A 25,972-nucleotide genomic window follows, 5' to 3' on the forward strand; every position below is an offset into this window, starting at 1 on the left:
CCATGAATAAACGCCTAGAATAAAATTGTCAATATGTCAAAACCTCATTTGACATATGATTATATCAATATGAAGTTCGAGACTTTATCCAAATATCAATAAACAGGTGTGCTTTATTATTGTATTTGTATTGACAATCTATTTTATTGATTTTTATAACATCTATTCCATTCTAAATATATTGAATTCCACAAATTTTGATTCTTATTTCATAATTTCATAAATTTCAAACACAAACATGTTATGTTGTTTCTAATTTGTCAGGTTTAATACGCTAATCAATCAATTGTCATTTTTAAAGTTACAAATAATTTAAAATTTGAAGCGTGAATAAATGCCTAAGATAAGCTTGTCAATATGTCAAAACGTCAATTATATTAATGTGAAGTTTGAGAGTTTATCCAAATATCAATAAACAAGTTTGTTGTCATTTCTATTTAAATCATGGGTTGCTGCGGGTCTAGGGAAGAAAATAGAACAGAGGTTTCTGAAAGAAAATGTACCGATGTTTTTTGGTTGTGTTTATTTATTCTTTTCTGGTTTTTAATGGTAAGGTCAATTTATTTATATTATAGTTAATTATGTATAATAAGCAATATTCAATTTAAGTATTACTTGATACGTTTCAAATAGATTCTAAACAGTTTAAATAAGTATTGTTTTAATTAGTGACTCATTAATTATTCTTCAATTAAAGTTTATTGAAGCTCCGAACTAGTAGGTGTTTGTTAATTATTTTCATAAAATGTTTTTTTAACTTTTTGCTACTTTATAAGTCTGTTAGATCTCTTATTAGGATGGGCGTATTAAGCATTGATTTTTATATATTGAAGTTTTCTGGTGTCTCCTAGCAATTTTTATTAGTCTAAAAATAATGCAAATTAGAGTAGGTGAATTTTATTGATGTAATTATTATTATGACGTAATCAACAATATCCTTATTAAATCAGTGTTATTACATTATTTTAAAAATGCCATCGAAAGCATATAGTAGAAATAGAAGATAAATCAAATATAAAATATTTAGTGATCAAAATTTAACTCATATTTAACGATGTTTTAATTCTGATAAATTGGAATATTTTAGATTATTATTGCTGCTTTCTCTTTTGTCTACGGTAATCCTTTACGTATTATTAATGGATATGATTCATTTGGAAATACATGCGGTACCCATCGCAATAAACCTATTGGAAACATGCCTCTTAGTGGCATTGACACCACTAACAAACCTTACTTGCTATTTTATAATATTAATGAATTGAAACAATCTCTCAAGATTTGTGTGGAAAAATGCCCAACATCAAAATTAAATACTGCAACTGATTTTAATAATTATCACCTTCAAGGAATTAACTATTGTAGATATGATTTTAATTATGCTGATTTGAAAAATCAACAATCTGAATTTTTGTTTGGTTCTTTTGGACCCTGTCCCAATTTACCTGTTTATGAAAGGTAAGTGTTTTTCGCACATAGTTGTTTGATGAAAATTATCTTATTGTATATAGTATAATTTTACATTTTTTCTTTTAAGTACTCCTGTACTGAATCGCTGCATTCCAAAACAGGTAACAGAAGTTACAGAAGCAATTGTTAGTAACTTTTATGGTCTCCTCAACAGTTGGAGTGTAGTTGAACAAGTTTTAGGGGATCTTTACAGTACTTGGAAAGAAATCTTAGGATTAACTTTCTTATCCCTTGGTATAACATTTATATTTTTTTTAAGTAGTATATCTTTAGTAATGCTATTTTGTAGTTATATCGCTACTTACCATTGGTATTTTACATTGTTTGGCACACCTAGTATCTTACATCATCATGATAGGCTTCACTATTGCTGGACTAGGCGGTACAGCTTTTTTATGGTACACTTATTTTGATATTAAATATCACCTTAACAAAACTGCCAAGTTTATGCTGCTTTCGGAGTCTGTGAGAAATGAAACTGCTTTTCTTTGGTATTCCATCATTGCTACTATAATTATGGTAAGTCAAAATTGCAAATAATAAAAAAATGTGGTCAATTATTTTGTTGAAAACAATAAAAATAGGTACTTAAAAAATATATTTATTTAAACATTGAATAAATACAAAATTTTCTGGCAGACTTCTTTCCGATTGGACTTCATTTGCTATGTCATGGCCTTTTTAAAGTTGGCACAGTATTAAATTTTGTAAGTAATGAATATGTGGATAGACAGGAAGACTAAAAACTCGTGAATGAATAGTGAATTATAAGATTCGGTTTTGTTATTTATTTATTTATTAGGTTCCTCAACTTTTAACAATTTTGAATTTCAAATGGTTCATACCACCTGCCAAATTGATAATACTAGAAAAAAGTGACAAACTAAATGAACTGAATACATAGCATGGTGGACATAGACTAGCTAACAGTCCGCTGGGGTATACCAGGTAATAAGGAAGCAGACGGTTTTGTCTATAACTTCATATTTTGAGTCAGAGCCCTGCTGTGGTTTCATGAGATGAACAGATAGCTAAAGGAACAGACGAAGTCTTTTTGGGGTAACACTCCATGTCTATACAGTCCAAAAGCGACATTAACCTGGTGGTCGGTTTTTTTGACAGGCCTCTTCCCCTTCAAATACCAACGCCCGAGATTATAGGTAAGGCAGAGGTCGACAACTTCAGATTTTGTGAGCAAACTATAGAGACAGCAGAGTATCTACTCTGCGAATGTCCTGTCCACATCAGTAAAAGGCTTAGGTACCTCAAAAGAGTTCAGCTAACACTTTGAGAAGTATCTACACTTTATGGGAGGCAATACCATGAGATGCAAAGTTATTCATAAAAAATCTTGTTAGGTATGAACACAGAGGGGCTGGAAAGCCAAAACCACTAGCCAAATAATCTAATATAACAATATATCAGATGTCCAGAGATTTGAGACAAAACTTAACTTATTAATGTGTTGTCCAAGATCTATAGTTACGCACAAACCCTGCAAATGAGATCCTGTTGAAATGGTTATTGCAGCATACAAGCCGGAATGGGCTCAAATTTATCACTGTTTGCCTTCGCACATGAGAATAGCTGCTATAAATATTCATTCACTGTATATATTTGGCCAACGACTTGAATCGTTATAATAAAGTTCCTTTTCCAGATTGTGATATTAATTATCATAATTTTCATGAGGAAGCAAGTGGATTTTTTAGCAGATCTATTCCAAGAAACTTCAAAATGTCTAATGCACCTTCCGCAACTGTTCTTTCAACCAATATTAACCTTTTCCATTTTAGTATTGTTCTTTATGTTTTGGCTTTTTGTTGTGGTAAGTAATTAAAAAATATATATTTGAATTTTATTCGATTACAGTATTTTTTTACAGCTCTGTTTAGCCACGGCATCTTTTCCCGAAAAGAATGAAGTTGTACCTGCTATTAATAATTCTACTCATACTGCAATTCAAGCCTCGAGACTAGTTTATCCTACACAGGGTAATCCAAAAAAGGAAATGAACTTGGAAACGTTTGCCGATAAAGTAAAGAGTAAGTTTTAATTGATAACAATAATTAGTTAATGTTTATGGATATTAATAATTGATTAGAATTTTATTTAATGCATCTAATTTTGTATCAAATCACCTGGTACAACTATTATTAGTATAGGTGTCCATACATTATATTATGTAATAGTAAACACACAGAATTTATTTTTTTTTTTAAGAAAAATTTATTCATTTGGAAAGTAATTTTATAAATTTAGTAATTTCGAATTGAAAAATTTTTTAAATCTTCGTTTTCATGGTAAATTTACGAAAAAAGGCACTGGAATAAAAATATTAGTTTATATAAATATAGTCATTCATTCATTAACAACTTTTTTATAAGTAATGGAATGAAATTTTATTATTTTTTTTTCTTTATACAAAAAAACAAAGTAAATAAAAAATATTTGTACAAAAATTTGCCAAACAAAAACAGGAATGTGTTCAGCCAAGTTATTAACCAATTCCCATGTGGTTGTTTCGGTTTACGGGGGTTAGTAGTTAAGTTTTGATATATGTCAACATGTTCCTTGAGGATTAGTGAGATTGTTGATAGGTGAGTAGTGACTGATTATAATAAAAAGCATATCTCCTGGGACAAGCCTAAAATTTCATGAATCCGGTTAGTAGGGCACACACAAATACATTTTAGCCTATATGGGTAGTGACTACGTCATCATTTTAGCAACCATTCCCAATTGTTGTACAGTAAATTTATGTGGCTTCAACCAGCCAACGTATTTGAAGCAATACTTCATGAAATTCCTTTAAATTTTGTCTTTTTATTTATTCAGCTTCTACTGTTTGTGTCAATTGGTTATACAAGCCTATAAGGAAAATAGTTGGGGATAATGACCTTTAAACATAACCTGAAATTTTTTAGGTTATAAATGTTTTTTTGTGTAGATTATCAAAAAATAAATATATGAACCTTGTTTGATGCTTAACAAATAAATTTTGAACGATTATAAACAAAGAGTTGCTTATATGTCAATATTTAAAGCTCCAACGAAGGGACCACGATTTTTATCGATTTATTTTATTTCTTTAGTTTCGGTGGTAGAATATGTAGATGCTTCCTGGGTAAGAGGTATGTGGTGGGTGTACTTTATCGGTTTAATATGGACTTCCGAATTTATAATGGCATGTCAACAGATGGTGATAGCCGGTTCTGTCGCCCATTGGTTTTACAGGCACAAATATAAAGACGACAGTCATTGTTGTTACGCTACAGGAAAATTGATCAAATACCATCTCGGTACTGTTGCTTTAGGTTCGTTAATCATTACGATATTCAAGATTCCCCGATTGATACTTATGTATCTTCACGAAAAGTAAGTACCAATCAAAATTAATTTGTTCTTTATGCCACAATAGGGTATTTGACAATTTAATTTGAAATTCTGGAAGTTATCGTCTTCAGAGACTGTCATCATCGACTGTACCGCGTTCCATGTGAAGTATGAAAAATCCAACGACTTTTCTACTAAGAATAAGACAGTTTACTTAATCAAATCTGTCAAACGTCACAAATTACATGACATTACATTACTTTATAGTAAACAAATAACATAATGTGGTTTCTTTCATGTAAATTTCAGTTTTGTTACAATTTCAAAATTCGGATTTACACTAAAAACAACACAAGATCGACCTGATGTCTTGTAATTGATCCTACAATAAACTCAATTAACTCATATAATACCAGATACCATATAAAACGCTATGTACAGAACTGTTTTTGTCAATATCACCAAAACCAAAGCTTTCATAGGTTGTCTACTCGCTTACTGTAATTTATGACGTCGCAAAATTGTATTATGTGGGGTTAACGAAAGTGTACCATCCTATTCCTTATGGAAGAGCCCTTATTAGAGATCTTCCCAAACTATCTGTCAAGCAACACACATTAATATGTGCTTAACGCTAAAGAATACCGTAAACTGTTTACATACTTACTATATACTGACGTCAGTGCACCGCCATATTGGTATTGAACGTTTTAGCGGGAATTTTAAACTGAAAATTTAAAAACTTGACTTTAAATGTACTAATGGATATGTACAAGACATGATGAAATGACAATGACGAAAAGAGAAGAAGAGGAGTTGAGAATAGTGGAAAGAAAGATAATAAGGAAGGAACGAGGAACTTGGAGAGTAAAATGTAATTAAAAGAACAAAAAAAACAAAGAATAAAATGATTAGTGCATTTGCTGAGAACTTGCGAAGCCGCAGTAGCTAAAATTTGATCCAGAAGATAGTAAATGTAGGGAGAAAGTGATTAAAATAAGTAGAACAGAACCTGAGTAGAATGGGAATCGTTGGAAAGAAAAGATTAAGGTGAAATAAAGTGAAGTTAAGTGAAATAAATAAACAATGGGGATTGATTCACCTCGGAAAAAGGATTTGATGTGATTTTCATGTTCTAATCAGTTTAGTTTTTATTTACTAGACAAAATAAATTCAAATTACAGGTAAATCAGAATACATGAAGTAAAAATAAAAAGTCAAGATGACAGCACTTGAAAATGTCATTAGTAGAACCGCCAACCGCTACAAAAATAAGGGTTATACAACTATATACAGATACAAAGTATTATTGTCGTTTTTTAAAACGAATGAATTCAAATTTTCATAAAATATGTATTATAATTCAAGGCATAGTTTTGTGGGATTGTGGCGAAATCAAACACCAAAGTATACTAACTCTTATATATTTCCGATCTTTCGAATACTTATGTATTCTTCGTTTGGGACTGAAATTACACAACATCCCACTACAATAACGTTCATAAACTAGTTGGCAAAAACTTCAATCATCGTATCTATTTTCATTTTTTTGAATCACAATTACATAGTTATTCGAAAGTTTGGGATATATATTAAGAATAGTACACTTCGGTGTTTGATTGCCACATTCTATCGTGAATCGAACAAAAATGACAAATTATATCCTGAGAGATGTTCGTTTGCATCACACGTTTTCTATGGAGATCATTTTATGGAATATAAATCTATAACCTTGTTTTGGAAAAACGAATTCTATATAAAATTCAACGTCATCAGTAATAAAATAACTTTACTTAACCTATAAAAGTGAACTTCATTCGTTAACGATCTAACCTAACATAATCTAATGTCGTTCATAATCTGACCAATAAAAATTTACAACTATTTGAATAGTAACAAGAATCGACAACAAACTACTTATTATGTTACCTGTAAATGATTTTTGAATCGTATTAGTTTGATAATTGATAATTTCAGTCGTCCATGTTGAACACATAAGTATTGGAAATCTTTAAAATATAATATTAGAAATAGTAATCTTTGGTGTTTGATTACCACATTCCCGCAACTAAAACGTCCATAAAGTGGTTGACAAATAATGAATTGTCACATGCCCTATTCCACTAGTCGATTTGTATTAATCTGTACCGGTATTTTACTAAAATTTTAGATGGAACAGAGGAAAAGACAAAGGAAACGAATGCGCAACTTGTGGTTTGAGATGTTGCATTTGTTGTTTTTATTGTTTGGAAAAATTTATTCGTTATTTGAATCATAACGCTTACACTGTTACCGCTATAGACGGTTCGCATTTTTGCAAAGCTGCTGGAACAGTAGGTTGAATTAATTTTCGATAAACTATCATTAAATAATTTTATTTTTATAGGCTTTTGAAGTATTAACTACGCACGCACTACAAGTAGCGACTATAAACAGTTTGGGAGATTTCATTTTGTTTTTGGGTAAATGTTTCGTAACGGCTCTAACAGGATGCGTCGGTTTAGCGTTGTTCAGAAGAGACGCAGCTTTGACGTTTTACGCAGCACCTACATTAGTTGTATGCGTTTTCTCATTTTTTGTCGCGCACTGCATTCTATCGTTATACGAGGTAAGATGCTATCAAGATATCTTAATGTTATTATTCGCCTTGTACTCGTTCCAGTTTTCGGTTGATAACGACAACAATTATAATAAAATAGAGCTGACACAACTTTATTACATAAATTAAAGGAAATATATAACAGTTCATTGTACCGTACAATATTCTAAATCCCTTTTTGTTTGTGATTCATTGTTCCTCAGACCTTTTAGATAATATGTTATGAATCTTCTGGACTGACCTAGTATTGGACGGTTTCTTTAGTAACATTCCATATGATCCTTTCAGTTCCTTATTGATGTGATATCTCATGAGACCATAGTAAGGCTCTGGTCCTAAGTATATAGTCGTTGCTTCTTTTTGACAAGACTGATGGCCTGGAAACCACGTTAGGGTTACTTTGTTTTTGTCAGATAGTGCTTTTAGGACCTTCAAGGCCGCTTGGTTATCTGGGAGAATGTAGATGGGCTTTTTATTGACCTCGACCTAAAAAATAGTGAGTGATGTTTCTAGAGGTAGTTAATTTCCACATTGAATATCTTTGCCCAATGCCTAGAATCCTTTGGTGACTTGTCAAATTTTCTGGCTTTAGTTTTACTGTCTGGTTTAGACTGTAGACGTCGCTGAATGCCTTTTCCTTAATTATGAAGTGAAGAGGAGGCAGGTTCAGTAGTGCCTCTGAGGCTGCGGGGGAGCAAGTTGACTTTGCTCCTGTATTATCTATACAGATTAGCCTTGGAATCTTTTTTAGTTTTTCAAATAACTTTTTATACAATTTTTCAGACTCTGCAGATTTAAAATGTTTAAAAGTTGATGAGGAATGAGTGCCTGGTGTACAATTACAACAATTACTAATTTTTCTGGTTTGTAGAAACGTGAATTCGATTTTTTCAAAAAATAACATTTCTGTATACACTAATATAAATGTTTTCTTATTTTAGATGGTTCTGGATACGGTTTATTTATGTATGTGTCAAAGCGGAGAAGCACCCGAAGGTATAAAAATGCAAAATCTCGGAGTGACTACAAATGGCAATCAAAATACAGAAACAGGACACTTAAATAATTAATTTATAATAAGTGGACATTCACATTTACATTATATACAGGGTATACCACTATGAGTTACCCATGACTTTGGGCCAATTTTACAACCTACGATAAAACTATAATTTGAACTTTAGCTTAAACCAAGATTGCTCTATTTTACAGGTCATTGTTAAAGAGACATTCTTCTACTGGTTGTCATAAAATTTTTCCGATATTCGATTTATAGTTGACTTGTTTAAAAAAGTTTTATCAACAAAAACAAAAAAAATCATACAATTTCTATGAAGTAGTACTTTTGGTTAACCTTGTGATGTACAAAGAAACAGTTTAATAAAAAAAATTAATACGGTAACTCCAAAGGAAAATGAAAAAAAATTGGGAAGTAAATTTAATGATGAAAATAACAAAAACGATCATGTTTTCTATAGAACCGAAAAAACAATTTTAAAAATAGGTGAGATAATATAAAATTTTTTTTTAGAACGAATAACTTTTTGTTTTCTCAACGCCTGTTGTTGATGATTTCTTGTTCATGATCATCGTCGATTGCATCGGATATAAAGTGCAAAAACTTTTTACAATATCATAAAAATGTAAATAATATGAGGAAACAAGAGTTTAAAAGTTTTCTCACTTCCAACCTTACATTTCCTCAACGTCTGAAAATCCGTGTAATAATGATCGGCAAGGTTTGTATTGAAAGACAAAGATATGGTGCTATGATCACCACGTTTTGCTTACTAAAAACGCATCACCGATACAGCACACCGACGCCCAGCTGTCGTATCAGACCGCTAGATGGCGATCGCGTCACTGAGGGTAAAAACGCAACCCTCATGACTCTTGAATCCCAAGAATTGGACACAACTGTCGAAATAACTAAAAGAAACGGAATCCTTTAGATACAATTATCTAAAATAGGGTTTTTACCTAAAAATTGATTTGGGATACATTTAAAGTATAACTGAAAGTCGGAGACGACAGAATATGATTTAATTGTAACGAAGTAATCAAAATATTTATACCCTGTACATTATTGTAAGTAAGCGTAAAAATGAATTTGTTTGGAATCTATGTGTAAAGTATTTCTTTATTATACAAGTCCACTACCACAAAATATTGTTTAAAAAAATGTTTCTATAAACACCATATAAACAAGATACTGCACTGCCATTTTAAATATATTTCCATCTGTTGTGTCAGTTTCAATAACGTTTAATTTATTTGCTACATTTTTTTCTATAACAAAATAAGGTGACTTGTTTTAATCTAAAGTAACAATGAACACACTATTTATTCTACCACTGCACCAATACTCACAATTACACTGTCCGACGCGCGTTTCGATAACCAAGTTATCGTCTTCAGGGACAGAGGACGAAACGTGGATCAGACAGTGTAATTGTAGATGTTGGTGTAGTGGTAGTGTAAACAGTGTGTTCAGTAGGAATATCGCTAAGACCAATATAAGAACATCCTAATACCGAACTTTTTGAAGTTGACACAATAGTTGAATTTGTTGTTGATTAATGTGTTAAACAAAGTTTAACATTGAGATCACCAATTTGGATGTTGTATTATTCATGTGGAATGTACAAGAACTGTTTTTAGCCTTATATGTATCGTTTATCGATGCTTTTATAGAAGCACAATCGTAAAATGTTTAGCTATCGATGTTAATTGTTTAATACTTTCTTTTACTTTCCGTCCTTCATATTGTATTTGATGTATAATCATAATTTTAGACTATTCACTCAAAACGCAACAGACTGCTCAAAAATATTTTACAATCTAGAATAAAATATGTCGATTTTTTTATAAAATTGCTACTTTGTTATATTTTTATACAGCTATATATATTATTTAATAGATATTTTATGCTTGAATTACCTATTCTGTCTGAATTAACTAAACAAATGTTATACCAGTGGTTCTCGAACTCTTTTTCCTTGTGAACAATATTTCTGGCTTCAATGGACATACTGCTATTACATTTCACCCATATCAAAGCTCATTAACAAATAAATCTAATATCTAAAAATGGAAAAGTTCATTTGGACTACTTTGGAAATCCCTGGTCTAATGATGAAATTTTGTGTAGACCCCTTGAATCTCTTGGAGTTTATTTGGACCAATTTGGGAATTATTGATCTAGCAATATAAATGTGTGTAGATCCCTGTCGAGCCTTCTGTGGACCTCTAAGGATTAACCTGTACCATAGAAAATTGTCTAAACACTCGTCGTCGTGTCTACCTTCTGTATCTCTTGAAGTTCATCTGTACCACTTTGGCATTCCCTGATCTATCTAGGCTTCTGTCAAGCTTTTGGGCCACTTTGGCAATTAGTCATCTAGCGATAGAAATTTGTGTGGACTCCCATCGAGCTTTTCGTGGACCTCCTAGGGTCTTTCCCCTGGATCTCTGGAACTTTACCTGGACCACTGATCTATCGATGGAAATTTATGTAGACTCCTGTCGAGCTTGCCATCTAATGATTGTATAGATTCCTGTTGTTTCTATCCCCTTGATCTCTGGACCACTTTGGGAACCATTGATCTAAATGTGGTACTTTTAGAACACTTTTATCGAGCTTTCCGTAGACCTCTAGGGGTTTACCTGGATCACTTTGGGAATCACTGATTTATATTATTGTCAAATGTTTAGAATTGGTAAGAAAATGTCAACTGATACAAACTATTTCTATTTGTTATAAATTAACAAATTGCCTATTAAAAATTTATTTAAGTGTATTTTTTATTTCATATCCTTTAATTTAGCTAACAGAGGAATTTTATTACTTACTGTCAACATTACCAGACACCTAATAACCAAGAATAATTATCAGTTTGGGCTCAAAATTTTTAGATGGTGACGGAACAACAAAAATTTTCAATGTGTAACCTAGGGGCGAAGAACTATAAAATACTTAATTTCCAATTATAACATAAGACAAAATCCCTAAATTTGGTCTATACCTTCAATTATTTTTCAAACAACGTATCTACAATATTTAGAAAAATTTATCTCAGTGTAGCAATTTGTTCTGTCAATATATTCGATTTTGTAACCCATTTATCTTTATGATTTATCTATTTTCGACCAAATACAAAAATTTTCTCCAAAAAAATTTCAGTTTACGATCAGTTTTTGAAAACGCTGCCTTTGTTATCAAAACGCGCATCTGACAGTATCTGTTATGTATTTATCGCGTTGACCTTGTGTTCAGTACATCCAAACTTTGATATAAACTGCATGTTTTTATAAAATGTGTAATGAGGCAAAAGAGCCCTGACTATTCTTCATTAGTCTAAAGGAAATTACCCATATATATATATATATATATATATATATATATATATATATATATATAATAAAAAAAAAGAAAATATAACTAAAGCTTTATTTTTGAAATATTGTGTATACACCTAAGATTTACTAGATTTGAGAAAACCATTAATTTTCACTTTAATCTTTTTTCCAGCTTTTCCTTTCTTGTCTATTTTATTTTTAGCCTTTTCAATAGGTTTTTTCTTTTTAATTAATTGAACTGTTTTATTAACTTCTTTTATACTTTTCTCTTTTTGTTTAGCTCCAATTTTTACATTTTTAACTTTGTTCTTTTTGGATACACCATCTGTATTTTCACTTGTCATTTTTTCCTTTTCATATTCCTCTACTTTTTCTAATACATCTTCTTGAAATATATCATCTAGAGGTTTTAATTTGTAGCTATCTGTAGGGCGAGTTGCTGCTGCATGTACTTTCTGTTGAATCCTATTCACGTATTTATTTTTAGCAGAAAGTTTTATTTGATTTCTATACTTTGCCGGACTAACGTAATTTGAATTTTCCCATAGAGCCACTCCACTAAAACTACCCGAAAATATTTTCACCTAAACAAAAAAAAAGAAATTGTTAAAATTTTTTCATTAAAACTTGGGTTATAACAAAAATATTGTAAAATTGAGAAAATATACAAAAGTTAAAACAAAGTTGCAATTCAAAAAATCAGAACACCTCTTTTGTTGTACAATTTCGACATCATATATTTCAGAAACTGGCATTCTACAAAGAAGTATTTTAGGATTCAATCTCCATTTTTTGTTTTACATTCTAGATATAGAAGAAATAGTAATAGAGATATTTATAGATGAAATTGTAGTACCAAATACATTCACATCACAATCATTAATGCCTGCTCATTATTGAAATATTATGTAATGGCTTACTGGGTTAAATACAAATCTAGGTCCAACTTCTGCTAAAGCGCCATCTTCTGATAGTATCTGGAAATTTCTGAACCATATCCTATTATCTAAGATTGTAAATGTGTAAACGTGATCAAAAAACGGTTGACTCTTTGGGTGGTGTTTGGGAACCCCAAATGTTTGTGTGAAGATTTCTTTCAACAAAGCATAGTGTGGTTTTTCAGTAAAAACTGGATCAAAACTTAATAGTGGCCTAGAGCCCCTAAGGCAATTACCTGTTAATTTAAGTTCTTCCATAGTATAAACTGAAAATAAATAAAAAATTATTAAAGGTTTTCTTGAGCAAGGAAATTATTAATTACCATTTTCAATTAAAAATTTTACACTTGGTCCATTAGGTACATTGGAAATCCACATGTACAAATCTCTTTTCTTTCTACCTTCGAATAGAATAGCTTTATTACAATTTTTCATTTCGCACATTTCGTTTATTACAGATAACGTTTTTGAGCGTTCCATTTTTGATTCTGGTTTATGATGGGGCATTAATTTTTTAAGATCTTCCATTAGATGGCGATCTCTATGATTAATACCTCGAGATGCAAAAATTAACACCCTTTGTTTATTTATCCATTTTCGCTGAAATTGTATATTTTAATACGTTGTAATTTATACATTAATATTCACAAACCTTTTTTTCTAATGGTTCCTCAGACTTTCTCACTGGAGGAGGCAATACCTGGGCTTCTGGTTCAGTTAATGGAATTTTTCTTTTGCTTTTCTGTACCTTTCCCATACTGTTAACTATACTACACGTGGGTCTTCAATAATAATTGAATATTCGAGTATAATTTATAACCTAGAAATTTTGTTGTGACAAAATCTTCTTTTATATGTATTGAAATAATTTATTTACTTAATCAATGGGTTACTCGAGAAATTCAAATTAATTTATTGTTGAAATAATTAGGTTTGCAGTTTAATTACTCGATATTAAAAAATAATTTTTGATATTAATTTGGGATTCTTAATCACTTTTTATATAATGTTTCAACTATGGAAACGTTGCTAGCTACTTTTTATGTTTGCATTTCAAAAAGAAGAAGATTTCGAACATTTATAACTCATATTTCTATCGTGCATTTATTTAGTTTAAAAGCACATGAATTAAGAATATTTTATTGGATAAAAATTACCATCAATATGAGTTCTAGTGATTCTGAGTTAAGTGATAGCGATTTAGAGGTATTTATAGTGTTTTTACTCATGTTCATAATTTATTGTATATTTATATTGTAGCTTCAACAAGCTTTTGCTGAGGGCCGTCTCAAGCCAGGTTTCAATAAAGTAGAACAGGCTCCTAAACAATTCGTCAACAATATAGTAAGCTCTTGGAAATTGATCAGTATAAATTTTATGGTAACATTTTTATTATTTTTAGAGCGGCTTAAAACAAAAACTCGAAGAAATTAAACTCGATTTAGCATGGATAGAAAGGCTAGATTGTATAAATGCAGAAGCACCGCTAGCTCCAGAACTAGTCGCTGAAATGTTAACACAAGAAGAAAAGAGAAGCAATGAATTGAGAAACAACAAGAAATTACCTCAGTTTTCACCAAAGGAAGATCCAGTTTTAAATGATTTTAAAAGAGAGATGATGTTTCATAGGCAAGCACAGGCGTGTACTTTGGAAGCTATACCTAAATTAAAACAAATGGGTCTCCCTACTAAAAGGTAACCATAATTTTTTTTCATTTTGTATTTTAATTTTATTAATTTCAGACCTGATGATTATTTTGCGGAAATGGCAAAAACTGATGAACATATGCAAAAAATTAGAGAACATTTAATGAAAAAACAACAACAGCAAAAGAGGAGCGAACACGTGAAGCAACTTAGACAGCAAAGAAAAGAAGGAAAAATGCTTCAAGTTCAAACAAAATTACAGAGATCACAAGAAAAGAAAGAAATGCTCGCCCAAGTTAAAAAAGTTAGAAAAGGTTTATCTAAAGATCTGGAATTCCTCGACGGTAAAGGTAAATTATCAGCTAAGAAGTTGGCTGAAAAGAAAAAGATGAAAGATAAGAAGTTTGGATTTGGTGGCAAAAAGAGAGGAATGAAGAGAAATACAAGAGATAGTGCAGGAGACATAAGTGAATTTACAAATCCTGGAAAACCGGGAAAGGAAAGGAAATTTAGTAATAAAGGTAAAGGAAGTAAACAAAAATCTGGAGGTAAAGGGAAATCGGGAGGTAAACAAAGGATGGGTAAGAATAGGAGGATACAAATGAAGGCGAAAGGGAAAAAATAATTTATACATTGAATAAATTTTTTTTTGTAGTTTGATTTTTTTATACAACTGTTTTCATGTCTTTCTTGTACATATCACTCTCCCCAGTAAAATTAACGGATAAATTACTAAATAAAAAACATTTCAACTACTATTGGAGGAAATTTGATGAAAAATATTCAAAATAGGGTTTTAAAAGCAAACTAAAAATAATTTTGATTAATGTCCTATATTTCTCCTCAGATTTCATTTTTGCCAAGAGTATTTCTTATTTCAATAACTCTGAGGTAACTCAAATAAATTGAGAGGTAGCTTTAGTAATGAAATTAGTACTGAAAACACTGGGTTCGCCTGTATAGCAGCAAGAAAGGGGGACTCAATAATTTCTTTCTCTCACAATGTATAAGAGACCCCAAATCTATATATACATACAAACAATGAACTTAGTAAGTGATAGATTTTGATATCTATGTAATTATGAACGATTGTAATGATTTGGAGAAGGGGGTTAATAATAGCCTCAAGTAAGTATAGTTAAAATACCTTAAAACAAAAAACGAGCATTTTCTTGAAATCTAATTTATACTGCAAATTATTCGGTTGGACTATGTTTTGTGACTCACTCTGTATTTATTTTCGAGGTAGAAATAAAACGATATTTTAATAGCAGAAAAAGTATATATTTAGTAATAATAGCATTGTTCATAATTTTAAGACTGTATTCAATAAAACTCCATATTGCTTATTAACTTACTGATTTTTTAAAATTATGAGTTATCCACCTTTATTCCCAGGAAATTGTACATCTTCAATTAAATTCTATTTATTTTTGTGACACTCATTTTATAAATTGAATTTCCAAATTTTTAATTTAATATACACTGTTTTCCAAAAGTATTACATCCTCTTTTATCTTCAACATAACAAAACTTATACAAGTTTCAAGGGCTGAAGTGTAAAGTCTTTTAAGATAACCCAAACAGAGCACACATGGTTTTTTGAAAAATTATTCAATTGATTTTGAGGCATCTACGCCCACTCATCTTAAGTTTTGAATTGTACTGTTAAATAGAGGTTGATAATTATTAATATGAAGCATTCGAGTGAATAATGAAGTTTTATTAATAACACCCATAATTAAATGAAAAGTTCCTAGTGAAGTACCGTTAAACACCATTGTACCCTAAACCACTTAGTTTGGAATTGGTGATTAGTGATGGTAGAATTAACAATTAATATTTTAATTTCGATAACTTGAAAGAAAAAATGTGAAGGTAGGACATACACACAATTCGCCCTATTTTTTATACCCTAATTAAAAGAATTTAATCACATCAACAAGTTAACGAATAGAGCTTGTACTCAAAGGAAATTAATGAAAAATCAATACCAAAATAGCATATTTAGATCAGATGCATAAAGGCACTGAATGCTGGGTTCTAAAAAAAGAAAACTTGATAGAATTTTCTACCAGCTGCAATAGGTCAAAAAACATTTTACCAAAAAAGGTAAAGGTCACTTTTGATATAGAAAATTAGTTAAATAAAATAAATTAAAATTGAAATATAAATTTAACAATAACAATAGACTGGTAAATTGAACCAACTTAGGTATTCCAACATAAATTCATGTCATCCTATGTCACAAAAAAGATCATAAATAGCTGATAAAGCTATCCAACTGCCAGATCCTGAATCCTAGATAATGTAATCAATTAAAAAACTAAACATAAAACATTTTTCCTTATTATATGTAAAAGGACTTTCACAACAACTGTTGAAACACTATGAGTCATAAAAGACACAATACATAATCAATATATTTCATTAAACTCAAATCTAAACACCTAAAAACCAAAGGAGTGATAATATATATTAAATAATGATTGTAACATAGGACAGACATCTCAGTATTTAAAAAATATATTAAAAAGTCATCAATATGATAAAAAAAATTAAGGGTGGTCGATTGGGTGCTCAAATTGTGTAATTGGAAAACGACTATAATCACTAATTGCTACTTTATCTATAGTTTTCACTATATGGTGCAAATTCAATATTCAAAAGTACTGATAACAGACAACGAAAATAAATTTTCAAGTGGATTGAGTATGTAGTTTATCATAACCTTATCCACACATGGAAACGATAAAATATTGAAAAATCAGCCAGGAACAAAAGTACTAAGAGGGTTGGTGTAAACAGTGTGTTCCGTATGGATTTCACAGACGGTTCCAGAAATTTCAACTCCGGAAGAAAAGTATTATATTAGAAATATATATATATATATTTCAAATCTATTACCTATAGTCACAAGTTACAAAAGTAACGTTAGTAGTTCAAATGACCAAGGAAAAGTGGACATGGAATAAATGGTACTAAGTAAATTTTTTGTATATTTAATTGAATTGGAGAGCTTAAGAATATATAGAAACGGAATTTAGTGGGGAATCTAATTTTTAAAGGAAAAATATATCTGGAGAGAAAAAGGCAACTGCAATTTATTTAAATTCACACACATTTCCAATTCCAAATAGGTAATATCAATAAGCAATATGAAAGTATTTGGAAATTGAATCGAATCGATTATCTACATTTCACAATTTTAGTTAAGTCAGACTTATTTTTCTCTTTTTCATATAACAAACTGACAATTTATTACCAATAAAATCTAATACTTCTTTAAATATTTCTTAAAAGATCAACCGTATCCTTCTTAATTCTGTTGATGTAAACGCGCAGGGTCCATCCTACGGTCGGAATTGCAGACAAAATCACTCGGAACTTGAATGAAATACTCATGACAATGAGCCACAGAATAATTCCCATTTACACCGAGTTCAATCTTTTCAACGAGGTGGTAACATTCCTAAAAATTATAATCAAAGTTAATAAAAAATATGGAACTCTACTTTCTTCTATTACTACTACCATTTGGAGGTTTTTTTTATTCCACTACAGGAGTTGTACTAGAATGCTTTGGAATTTGTTATATGACTGATGGCATTTGATATAATTGCAAAACCACCATGGAAGCTAGCTCTGGATCATTTAGATCAACTTACAAGCACAAATTTTAATTATCGAAAGATCTGAGGAAATAAACTTGGCAAAAGCTATCAGAATCCTGAGCCCTCTTAAAGCTGACAAAAGAAGCATGTGGCAATGATAGGATCATTGGAATGGTCATACTGAAGTGTATGACTTTTATCAGTCCGCAGCCTTCATGCTCCCCACTAGATTCAAAAATTATGTGAATCTTAATACAACCAACCTAAATTTCTTCACTAGCTTTTTTAAAAGAAGCACTTAAGGAGGAGAAACAGTTTGCTTGGTTCCAGAATGCTTTGTTACTGAAAGCTTCCAACAAGTAGCCTATACAAACAAATATTTAATATTTTTGAAGCCGGAACAGATACAGGGGTTTGTTAGAGCCCAAAGCTGTAGGTGTTTAAAACAACTTAATAGGTGGCATAATAAATAATTACCAACGTTCATAAATGAGATGAAATGAGGGAAAGGAAACTAATAATAAAGTACAAACACATACATAATTCCATGTTTATAGTACTAATGAATATTTTTATAAAATATCTTCACTTACCATTGTTGGCTGTTGTCAATAAACGGTATAAGTGAGAATTTGGATTTTCCAATTCGTTAGTTTCAATAAAACTCTCATTTTCATTGATAGCTAAATGACAATACTCTCCTTCTTCTTCCAAATTGTAATCCAGCTCACCGCTAATCATATTTTCTACAACTTTATCGAATTCTGTAACGGCATCATTATCGTCTCTTTTTTGATCAATTTTCTCGTTCATTAATTCAATTCCGTTATTATTTTGAGGAATATCTTTAACTTCCTCACTGATTAGTAGTTCACGATGTTTTTTTCTTTGGTGTTGTAATAATTTTGCCTTACTCGCGTACTGCTTGTGACACCATTTACAATTTTGAGGTCTGGTGGTGATACTACCGACCGTTTGGGAAAAAGTGGGATTGGGAAGACCAGAAACTTCTTGAAGGGAACCTTGTTTTCTATTGCTCGGAGGTAACGCTGCGCCGGGATGATTTTTCAAAATATGCGCTTTTCTCTTAGAGCTACTCTTGTAAACTTTCTCGCAATACTGGCAATAATAATCACGGGTAGTTTGCAAAATTGGTAAATTAAGCTCTGGAACCGATTCAGGTCTAATGTCCGGATGTCTCTTAGCTAAGTGGTTTACAAGCATTCCTGAAAAATATAATAGACAGATTTATGTCTAAAAGAAACAGATGTGTTATAGTATTGACTTACCTCTTCGTTTAAATCCAACCATACAACTATGACATTTATATATAAATCTGTGAAAATCTGTAGGTTCAACTTTTGGCATACACTTTTTAATTTGCTTTGTATTTTTATCTTGCGGAATAGTATTCTCCCTCTCCTCGGAATGAATCCTTTTACAATGCTCCTTTAATTTGTCTTTCCTTTTGAATTGTTTTCCGCAATTAGCGCACAAAAATTCTCTGTGATCGGAATGTTTAAGCAAATGCATCCTCAATTTATCCAATGTGGGAAAAACTTTGGTACAATTCGTACATTCGTGAATCCTTTCGCAATGGAATGCCCTTATGTGTTTCCTTATAATACTGTACTTTTTAAAAATTTTATTGCAATGGGGACATGTGAAAGAATTATTTTGACAATGACTGGGAACGTGCAGTTTTAGTTTTAACACGTGGTCGAACGTTTCTTTACATATCGGACATTCGAAAGCTTTCTTTCCAATAAAATGAGTTTTCAAATGACAAGATAAAGCCGAATTAGTTAAGAATCTTTTATTGCACGTTTTACATTGTAGAGGTTTGTTATCGTCCGAACCATGAACAACCATGTGTTTCTGAAACATTTAAAATATTTACTTTCTATAAAATAACTGTTTATTAATCAAATCAAGTAACAATACACAAATAATTCAACAGAAATTAATAACAGTGGATGTGAGTAAGTCCGACCCTGCAGTTTGTTTACGTTGCCGTGTTATGGTGTTGATAATATAAATAAACAGCAGGGTCGGACTAGCTCGGATTCTCTCACAACAACGATAATGTAAAATTTTTTTATACGGATAAAGTAAGATTTTGAGAATATACTGATAAAAAAATTGAAAAAGGCACTTTGGAAAATTAAAAACAATAATAATTTTATTCAATAGGAATGACGAATCAAATATAAGAGATTAATTTGAAGTTGTATCATCGATGTAAGTTCGACCCTGCAGTTTGTTTACGTTGCCATGTTATGGAACATTTGTTAGTAATATAAATAAACAGCAGGGTCGGACTAGCTATGATTCTCTCACAACAACGATAATGTAAAATTTTTTTATACGTATAAACGAAGGTTTTGAAAATATACTAATAAATAAATTGGAAAAGACACTTAAACAATAGTTGAGATGGTTTGGACACATAGTGAGATTGAAGGAGGACAGAACAGGTAAGGGAAACTGAAACAAACAAAAAGAAGAAAAGAAGTAGACTCAAATGGGAATGGAAAAGAGGACTGATCTGGAGATGAGCTAAAAAAGGTAACAGATAAGTAAGATCAAAAATAGATAAGACAAGTAATAAAAAGAAATAGACAAACAAGTATAAAAAATATATGAAATCAAAAACTTATGATAAAATGTAGTTGGGTACATAAGCCCAACTAATATATTTGTTTCATTGCAATTCATTTACTTTAAAGTATCAAAAAGATTCTTTTTCGTTAATTCTACTAAAATAAAAATTATAATACCTGTAATCGTTCGGGTTTCGAAAATATACTGTAACAAATTGAACACTTGTACTTTTTTGGTTGCGGTTTGATTAATATGGCGTGTTGCATGACGTGCAACACTAATTGAGATTGACCAGGAAATTTTTTTTGACAATCCGGACATACATGGTTCGTTTGTTCTTCAGATGTATCGGGATTATGTTTGTAACTGTGAATTTTCAATAAACTTTCAGATCTGAAAGTACTAGTGCATTTGTCACATTTAAAATTGCTGAAACAATAAATATTCATCAAGACAAATCGAATTCGAGGAAATATTATTATATATTACACCTTAGATATATATTCTAAGAATGTATATAATTAAAAATATAGGACTACAGAATAAATGAACTTGCCACTTATATAATTTAAAAAAATCGTTACAAGGAAAACCAAATCAATAACACCAATTGAACCTCCACCCAAATGACCATAACCATAGAGGTTAAACTAAACGTGTGGATCTTCTGTATTGATTCTAGTATCATTAGGGTATGATTGGAAGCCGAGCAGAATCAAGAATTAGAAGCCGTTGTGGAGTATATGTATATAGCTTTTTGGTCTTAAAAAGGGCTCCAACTTTATATTAAATTGTCTTTGCTAATTTGGTCACGTGACTATGTCCTTGGGGAAAACTAACGTTGACCTCAAACCTTCGATAGCGAGCTAGATGGATCGGTCTTTGAGGAAAATACTAAGCCAGTCGGTAAGTGAGGACGACAAACTGTACTATCTTAATTTATTTAGAAGGTTGACATGCCGAACCCTGTCAAAATCCTTCGAGTACAATTGCTCATATTTGTCTAGAGCTTCAGTGTTTAAGCTGGTGACATAGACCAGGAGATCTCTGCTTGATCTATGTTTATGAAAATGGTATTGATGGTCGCTGATGATGTTAATAGACTCAAAAATGATATTGGCAATGAATATGACTAAAGGCATCAGACGGTGGTTGTTCTTTTTTTTGATATAAGTATTACATATTGTTTAATATAGGATTTGTCAACTCGTCATACATGGACAAGGGGTATAGTTGAATATTTGAAAGCAATCTTTGATATCTCCTTTTTCGTTTATGCTGTTATTACTTTCCAATAAAAGTTACTACCAGAAGAAGAAAATAACGTCTCTGGATCAAAAGAAGGTGAGTGGTTGTATGTTACATTTGCTTTACTTCTGTAGTCAAATTTATTACTAGCTAAAAATAAAACGATACGGAATTTGGTTTAACAAAGAAACAAATATTGAATTATTTTTTTAAAACATTCCTAAAACTTTGTGGACAACGAATTCATTAGACAAAATAAAATTAGTTTTGAATAAATAAATTAAAAGACAAGAAACGATGTTATTTCAGCATTGTTGTACTTTATACTTACTTTACTATAGTAAAATATTCCTCTACTGTTCCTTTTGGTAGTTGATGTTTTTGATTGATGTGGAGTTTCAAAAAATTGTAATTGTATTGGAAAAACATCTCGTGACAAATCTGACATTCAACAGTGTCGTTTTGGATCTTTTTATGGAAATATTTCTTTTTTCTGGGTTTGATATTTTCGTCTTTTACTGTATCGTGTGTATCAAGATGGATTTGTAATTCTTCGGAAGTTTCAAATTTTGTTGGACATTCGTAACAATGCCAAGAAAGCTCCTTTATAGGTTGAAATGTAGGTAGATCATAATATTGCGCGTACAGGCTACTGTACCAAACCTTCAACAATTTATTAAAAAAAATTCAATAGAGGTTTTGATAACGTATTAAAGGTATAATTACCTTTAATTCTTGCTTTGGCATAATTGTAGTAGTTGAGGTGAAATAAATACAATTATTTTCTTGTGTTATAATTAAATTTTGTTCTTCAAAAGTCGTCGCCTGCCTTACAAACATCATCCAATTCGAATTATCTAAAATATATGTTTGAATAAAAGCTGATATTCAGAGTAATATTTGACACCTGGTATACTAAAATTTACTTACTTTCATCATTCGTATCTATCTTATAAAGCCCTCCATCAATTTCTATAAAAAATACCAATTTATCTTCTTCTAATTTAGATATATCAGCTGGTACAAGAACGCCTTCAAGAGGACCGAACTGTGTTCTTTTTGGAATAACTTTTTTCGCAAAAACTGCATCTTCTAGAAAAAAAATTTATTATATTATTCAAATGTAACCTAAAATTTTAATATTTACCTTCGGTTGCCTTGCCTAGAACTAAATATGATTCAGGAAGAGATGCTCTGGCTCTTGTCAAAATAGGTTTGTCTATGATACTATAAACACAAGATACTGAAAAATAAATTTAATGTTACATCATCCATTTTCCATAATGTTTATATTACCACTCACAATTACACTGCCCCTAACCTGTGTTTCGATATCATATTCAAAGACTGAAGTTAAACCGTTTAACTTAAGTCTCTGAAAAAGAAAACTTGTTATCGAAACGCGTGTCAGTATAACTATGACCTCAAAGTCTACATATGTACACACGTGAGAAAATACTGCACTAGATGTGATTCTAAATATTCCAACTTTTCATATATTGTGGGCTTACAACCAAAAATGACAAAATCAAAAATTAGCAGTTCAAAGTTGATATAACCAAGTTACTAATAGTGCCATGGCTAAAAATTATTTTAGATTATGACAGAACTAAACTTGGCTGTATCCTCATGTAACTCATCTTCACGTTGGAACCGGAATTTGTTTTTATATCAGTTTGTATTGCAAGTGGCTTATTTACATTCCTACTTTTGTATAATTTCTATGAAAGTCTATTAATTTATTTTGTTTTTTTATTTTCTAGAACTTTTGAGAATGTGTTAACTGATGTTAAGATCAATCAGGAATTTACAGCTATGTTTTGGTATTAAAATGTTTAAATAGACCAACCAGTCGTAGATATTCTTGAGAGACTATTAAAGCTTTCAAACCAGCTAAGTTACTGTATTAATTTTTCAATAATGCAATTATTATTGATTTTTGTAAAAAAATTACAAATCCCAATTCATATAATAAGCAAATAATTTCCATTATACTTACATATGTTATCTTCAGAGTCCACACCATTTCTCTTTGGTCTAGTTACCATTTTATAAGAATTAAGTCTAGGAGATTCATTTGCTTCAGATAAATTATTAATATAATTATTCACAGCTTCGGTATTAACTGTTGCAATATCATTGGGGCATACATCCAAATTATCATTTAATTCTGATTTCAATGTTCTATCGTCGAGCGTCAGGAGATCTGATTCCAATATCGGATCTGGTGCCAAGGATTCTAAAAGTTGATGTTCGTCTTGTAGACAAGGCTCCACCAATAATTCTTGTGCATCGACGCTATAAGATATTCCTGTAAACCCAAATAATATAACACAGATGAGTAACATATTTCAAAAACAGTTCTTATACTATTTTATACTAGTTCAGCAAATTGCACAATATTATCACTTTTACTTTTAATGCCTACTTCAATGACTTTAACTTCACTTCCATTCTATTTCCGATTTTAGCATCTTAAAGCCATTAGTTTTAGTGTTCTATGTTGTTATTGAGTTATTTTTATGGTAAAGAAAAAATATCAAACGAAAAAGAATCCTAAACAATGAAAAAGGGCTATAATTTTGAACAGTAAAAAAATACAAGTTCAAAGTTACCAGTCTCTTGATAACACCAGCAGACTGACTCATGTTCAGTGCACTGGCCACTTCTTGTTGACTCTGGACTTAATGCAATAGGGTGACTGCTTGAGCAGCTTCACCACTTGTTGTGTTCAGTTTCTGATAGACTTCTTGTTTATTGTTAAGGGAGATGTGTTTTGGCTGATGCTTAATTGCTAACTGGTAGTAGTGGGTCAGGTAGATAACCTTTTATAAGGGTCAGTTGTCCCTAACTAGCACTTTTGTAAAAACACATAAAAAGGGTAGTTGCTGATTATAACATATTGTTGAATTGTGAGAACAAGAAACATTACAATATTTTATATCATTTTGAAGCCAATACTCAAGATTTTATTAAGAAAAAACAATTTAGTATTCAGTTTTTTTACCATGAACATTTTAAATAAACATAATTAATTACATATTATATAAACAAACTTAAATTATTATCTTGTAACTAGTATCTTGTATGAGAGCTATCAAAAATAATGAGAAATCCCATAATTGTGGAACAAGACTGTAGAAGAACATACAAATACCAATATAAAAATTTGTTCTAAAATACAATTTGGACATACCTGTTGTTTCGTCAGTTATTAAAAGTTCTACCTTTTGTTCCAATGTTTCGCTATTAGAAGTAGTTACGATATTAGTTTCATTTGAATTAACCATTTGTAGATAATCGCTACTGACTCCTCTAACGTCATTATTACATAAAACTGTAGGTATGGTGTCAATTGAAGAAGTATTCAAGCTACTAATGAACTGTTCGTTTTGTACAGCACCATCTTGAGTTACAAGTTGGTGAATTACTACTGGGTTATACTCCGCTGGGGAATCATTATAAACAGGGCTGTAATTAGCTACAGAACCCATGTTAGGATCAAGAGGACTCACATGAGAATCAAATTCTGAATAAACTTCATTTTGAGAAGTTACTGGTGTATTTGGATCGACAACTTTGTAATCTTTAACATATTCAACCTAAAAAGTAATTTAAATAAGATATTCGATAATTATATTTAAAAAAAAGATTTACTGCTATATATAGAAGTGTTGAATTGTTGACAATTTGTTCTGCTTGCGAAGTCCAACCAGTAGTATCAATAATACTAATGTCTTGTAGTTGACCCTTTTCATCTTGGGGCCCTTCAATAATAGTGTCCATTGTGATTTATTTGTGTTACATAAACAAACATATCTGGAAACAAATTATACTACTGAATTGTTAGTTTATTTTTTTTAAATTCTCAACACAATTTAAAAATATGAATATCTGGAATATACACAGAATCCTAAAGATTCAATCAATGATACAACAAAAGTAATAAGGATATTTCATTTTTTAAAATTGATAATCAATTTATGCTTAATCTCTATTTTATGTTATCAATTCTATTCACTACTGGTTTTTAAAAATTAAAAATTTCCAAAATATTATTATACACCTATCTCACCTTGTCAGACTCCATCTTCTTGTTATATGTCAACTGCCAAATTTGAGTTTTTAACATTTTTTCGCAAGTTCTCTTTTTAAGA

The 25,972-nt window shown here is 30.7% G+C and overlaps 4 protein-coding genes across 4 annotated transcripts; 2 read left to right on the top strand and 2 right to left on the bottom strand.

Moving 5' to 3' along the window:
* The first annotated feature begins 367 nt into the window (after positions 1-367).
* Positions 368-11,205, top strand: LOC130892076 (choline transporter-like 1). Its single transcript, XM_057797304.1, has 10 exons — positions 368-549; positions 1,088-1,458; positions 1,538-1,704; positions 1,760-1,989; positions 3,131-3,298; positions 3,356-3,515; positions 4,566-4,848; positions 6,977-7,139; positions 7,193-7,414; positions 8,347-11,205. The coding sequence occupies exons 1-10, from the start codon at positions 445-447 to the stop codon at positions 8,473-8,475; spliced, it is 1,998 nt and encodes a 665-aa protein (XP_057653287.1). The 5' UTR covers positions 368-444; the 3' UTR covers positions 8,476-11,205.
* A 636-nt stretch (positions 11,206-11,841) lies between these two features.
* On the bottom strand, positions 11,842-13,531 carry LOC130892084 (ribosome biogenesis protein BRX1 homolog). Its single transcript, XM_057797317.1, has 4 exons — positions 13,355-13,531; positions 13,026-13,302; positions 12,685-12,968; positions 11,842-12,348 (listed from the first exon to the last, which is right to left on the bottom strand). The coding sequence occupies exons 1-4, from the start codon at positions 13,457-13,459 to the stop codon at positions 11,881-11,883; spliced, it is 1,134 nt and encodes a 377-aa protein (XP_057653300.1). The 5' UTR covers positions 13,460-13,531; the 3' UTR covers positions 11,842-11,880.
* Positions 13,532-13,763: 232 nt separating this feature from the next.
* LOC130892087 (probable rRNA-processing protein EBP2 homolog) lies at positions 13,764-15,702 on the top strand. The gene is made up of 4 exons (XM_057797321.1): positions 13,764-13,908; positions 13,963-14,046; positions 14,105-14,397; positions 14,446-15,702. The coding sequence occupies exons 1-4, from the start codon at positions 13,867-13,869 to the stop codon at positions 14,972-14,974; spliced, it is 948 nt and encodes a 315-aa protein (XP_057653304.1). The 5' UTR covers positions 13,764-13,866; the 3' UTR covers positions 14,975-15,702.
* Positions 15,703-17,148: 1,446 nt separating this feature from the next.
* Positions 17,149-25,925, bottom strand: LOC130892073 (PR domain zinc finger protein 10-like). The gene is made up of 12 exons (XM_057797300.1): positions 25,891-25,925; positions 25,473-25,634; positions 25,012-25,417; positions 23,815-24,126; positions 22,963-23,058; positions 22,746-22,907; positions 22,542-22,672; positions 22,147-22,478; positions 20,744-20,996; positions 19,253-19,841; positions 18,557-19,189; positions 17,149-17,821 (listed from the first exon to the last, which is right to left on the bottom strand). Exons 2-12 carry the CDS (start codon positions 25,599-25,601, stop codon positions 17,802-17,804), a joined length of 3,063 nt encoding a protein of 1,020 aa, XP_057653283.1. The 5' UTR covers positions 25,602-25,634; positions 25,891-25,925; the 3' UTR covers positions 17,149-17,801.
* Positions 25,926-25,972: the final 47 nt, after the last annotated feature.

Source organism: Diorhabda carinulata, chromosome 3 (assembly GCF_026250575.1).
Source record: "Diorhabda carinulata isolate Delta chromosome 3, icDioCari1.1, whole genome shotgun sequence".
In the NCBI taxonomy this organism is placed as follows: Eukaryota; Metazoa; Arthropoda; class Insecta; order Coleoptera; family Chrysomelidae; genus Diorhabda; species Diorhabda carinulata.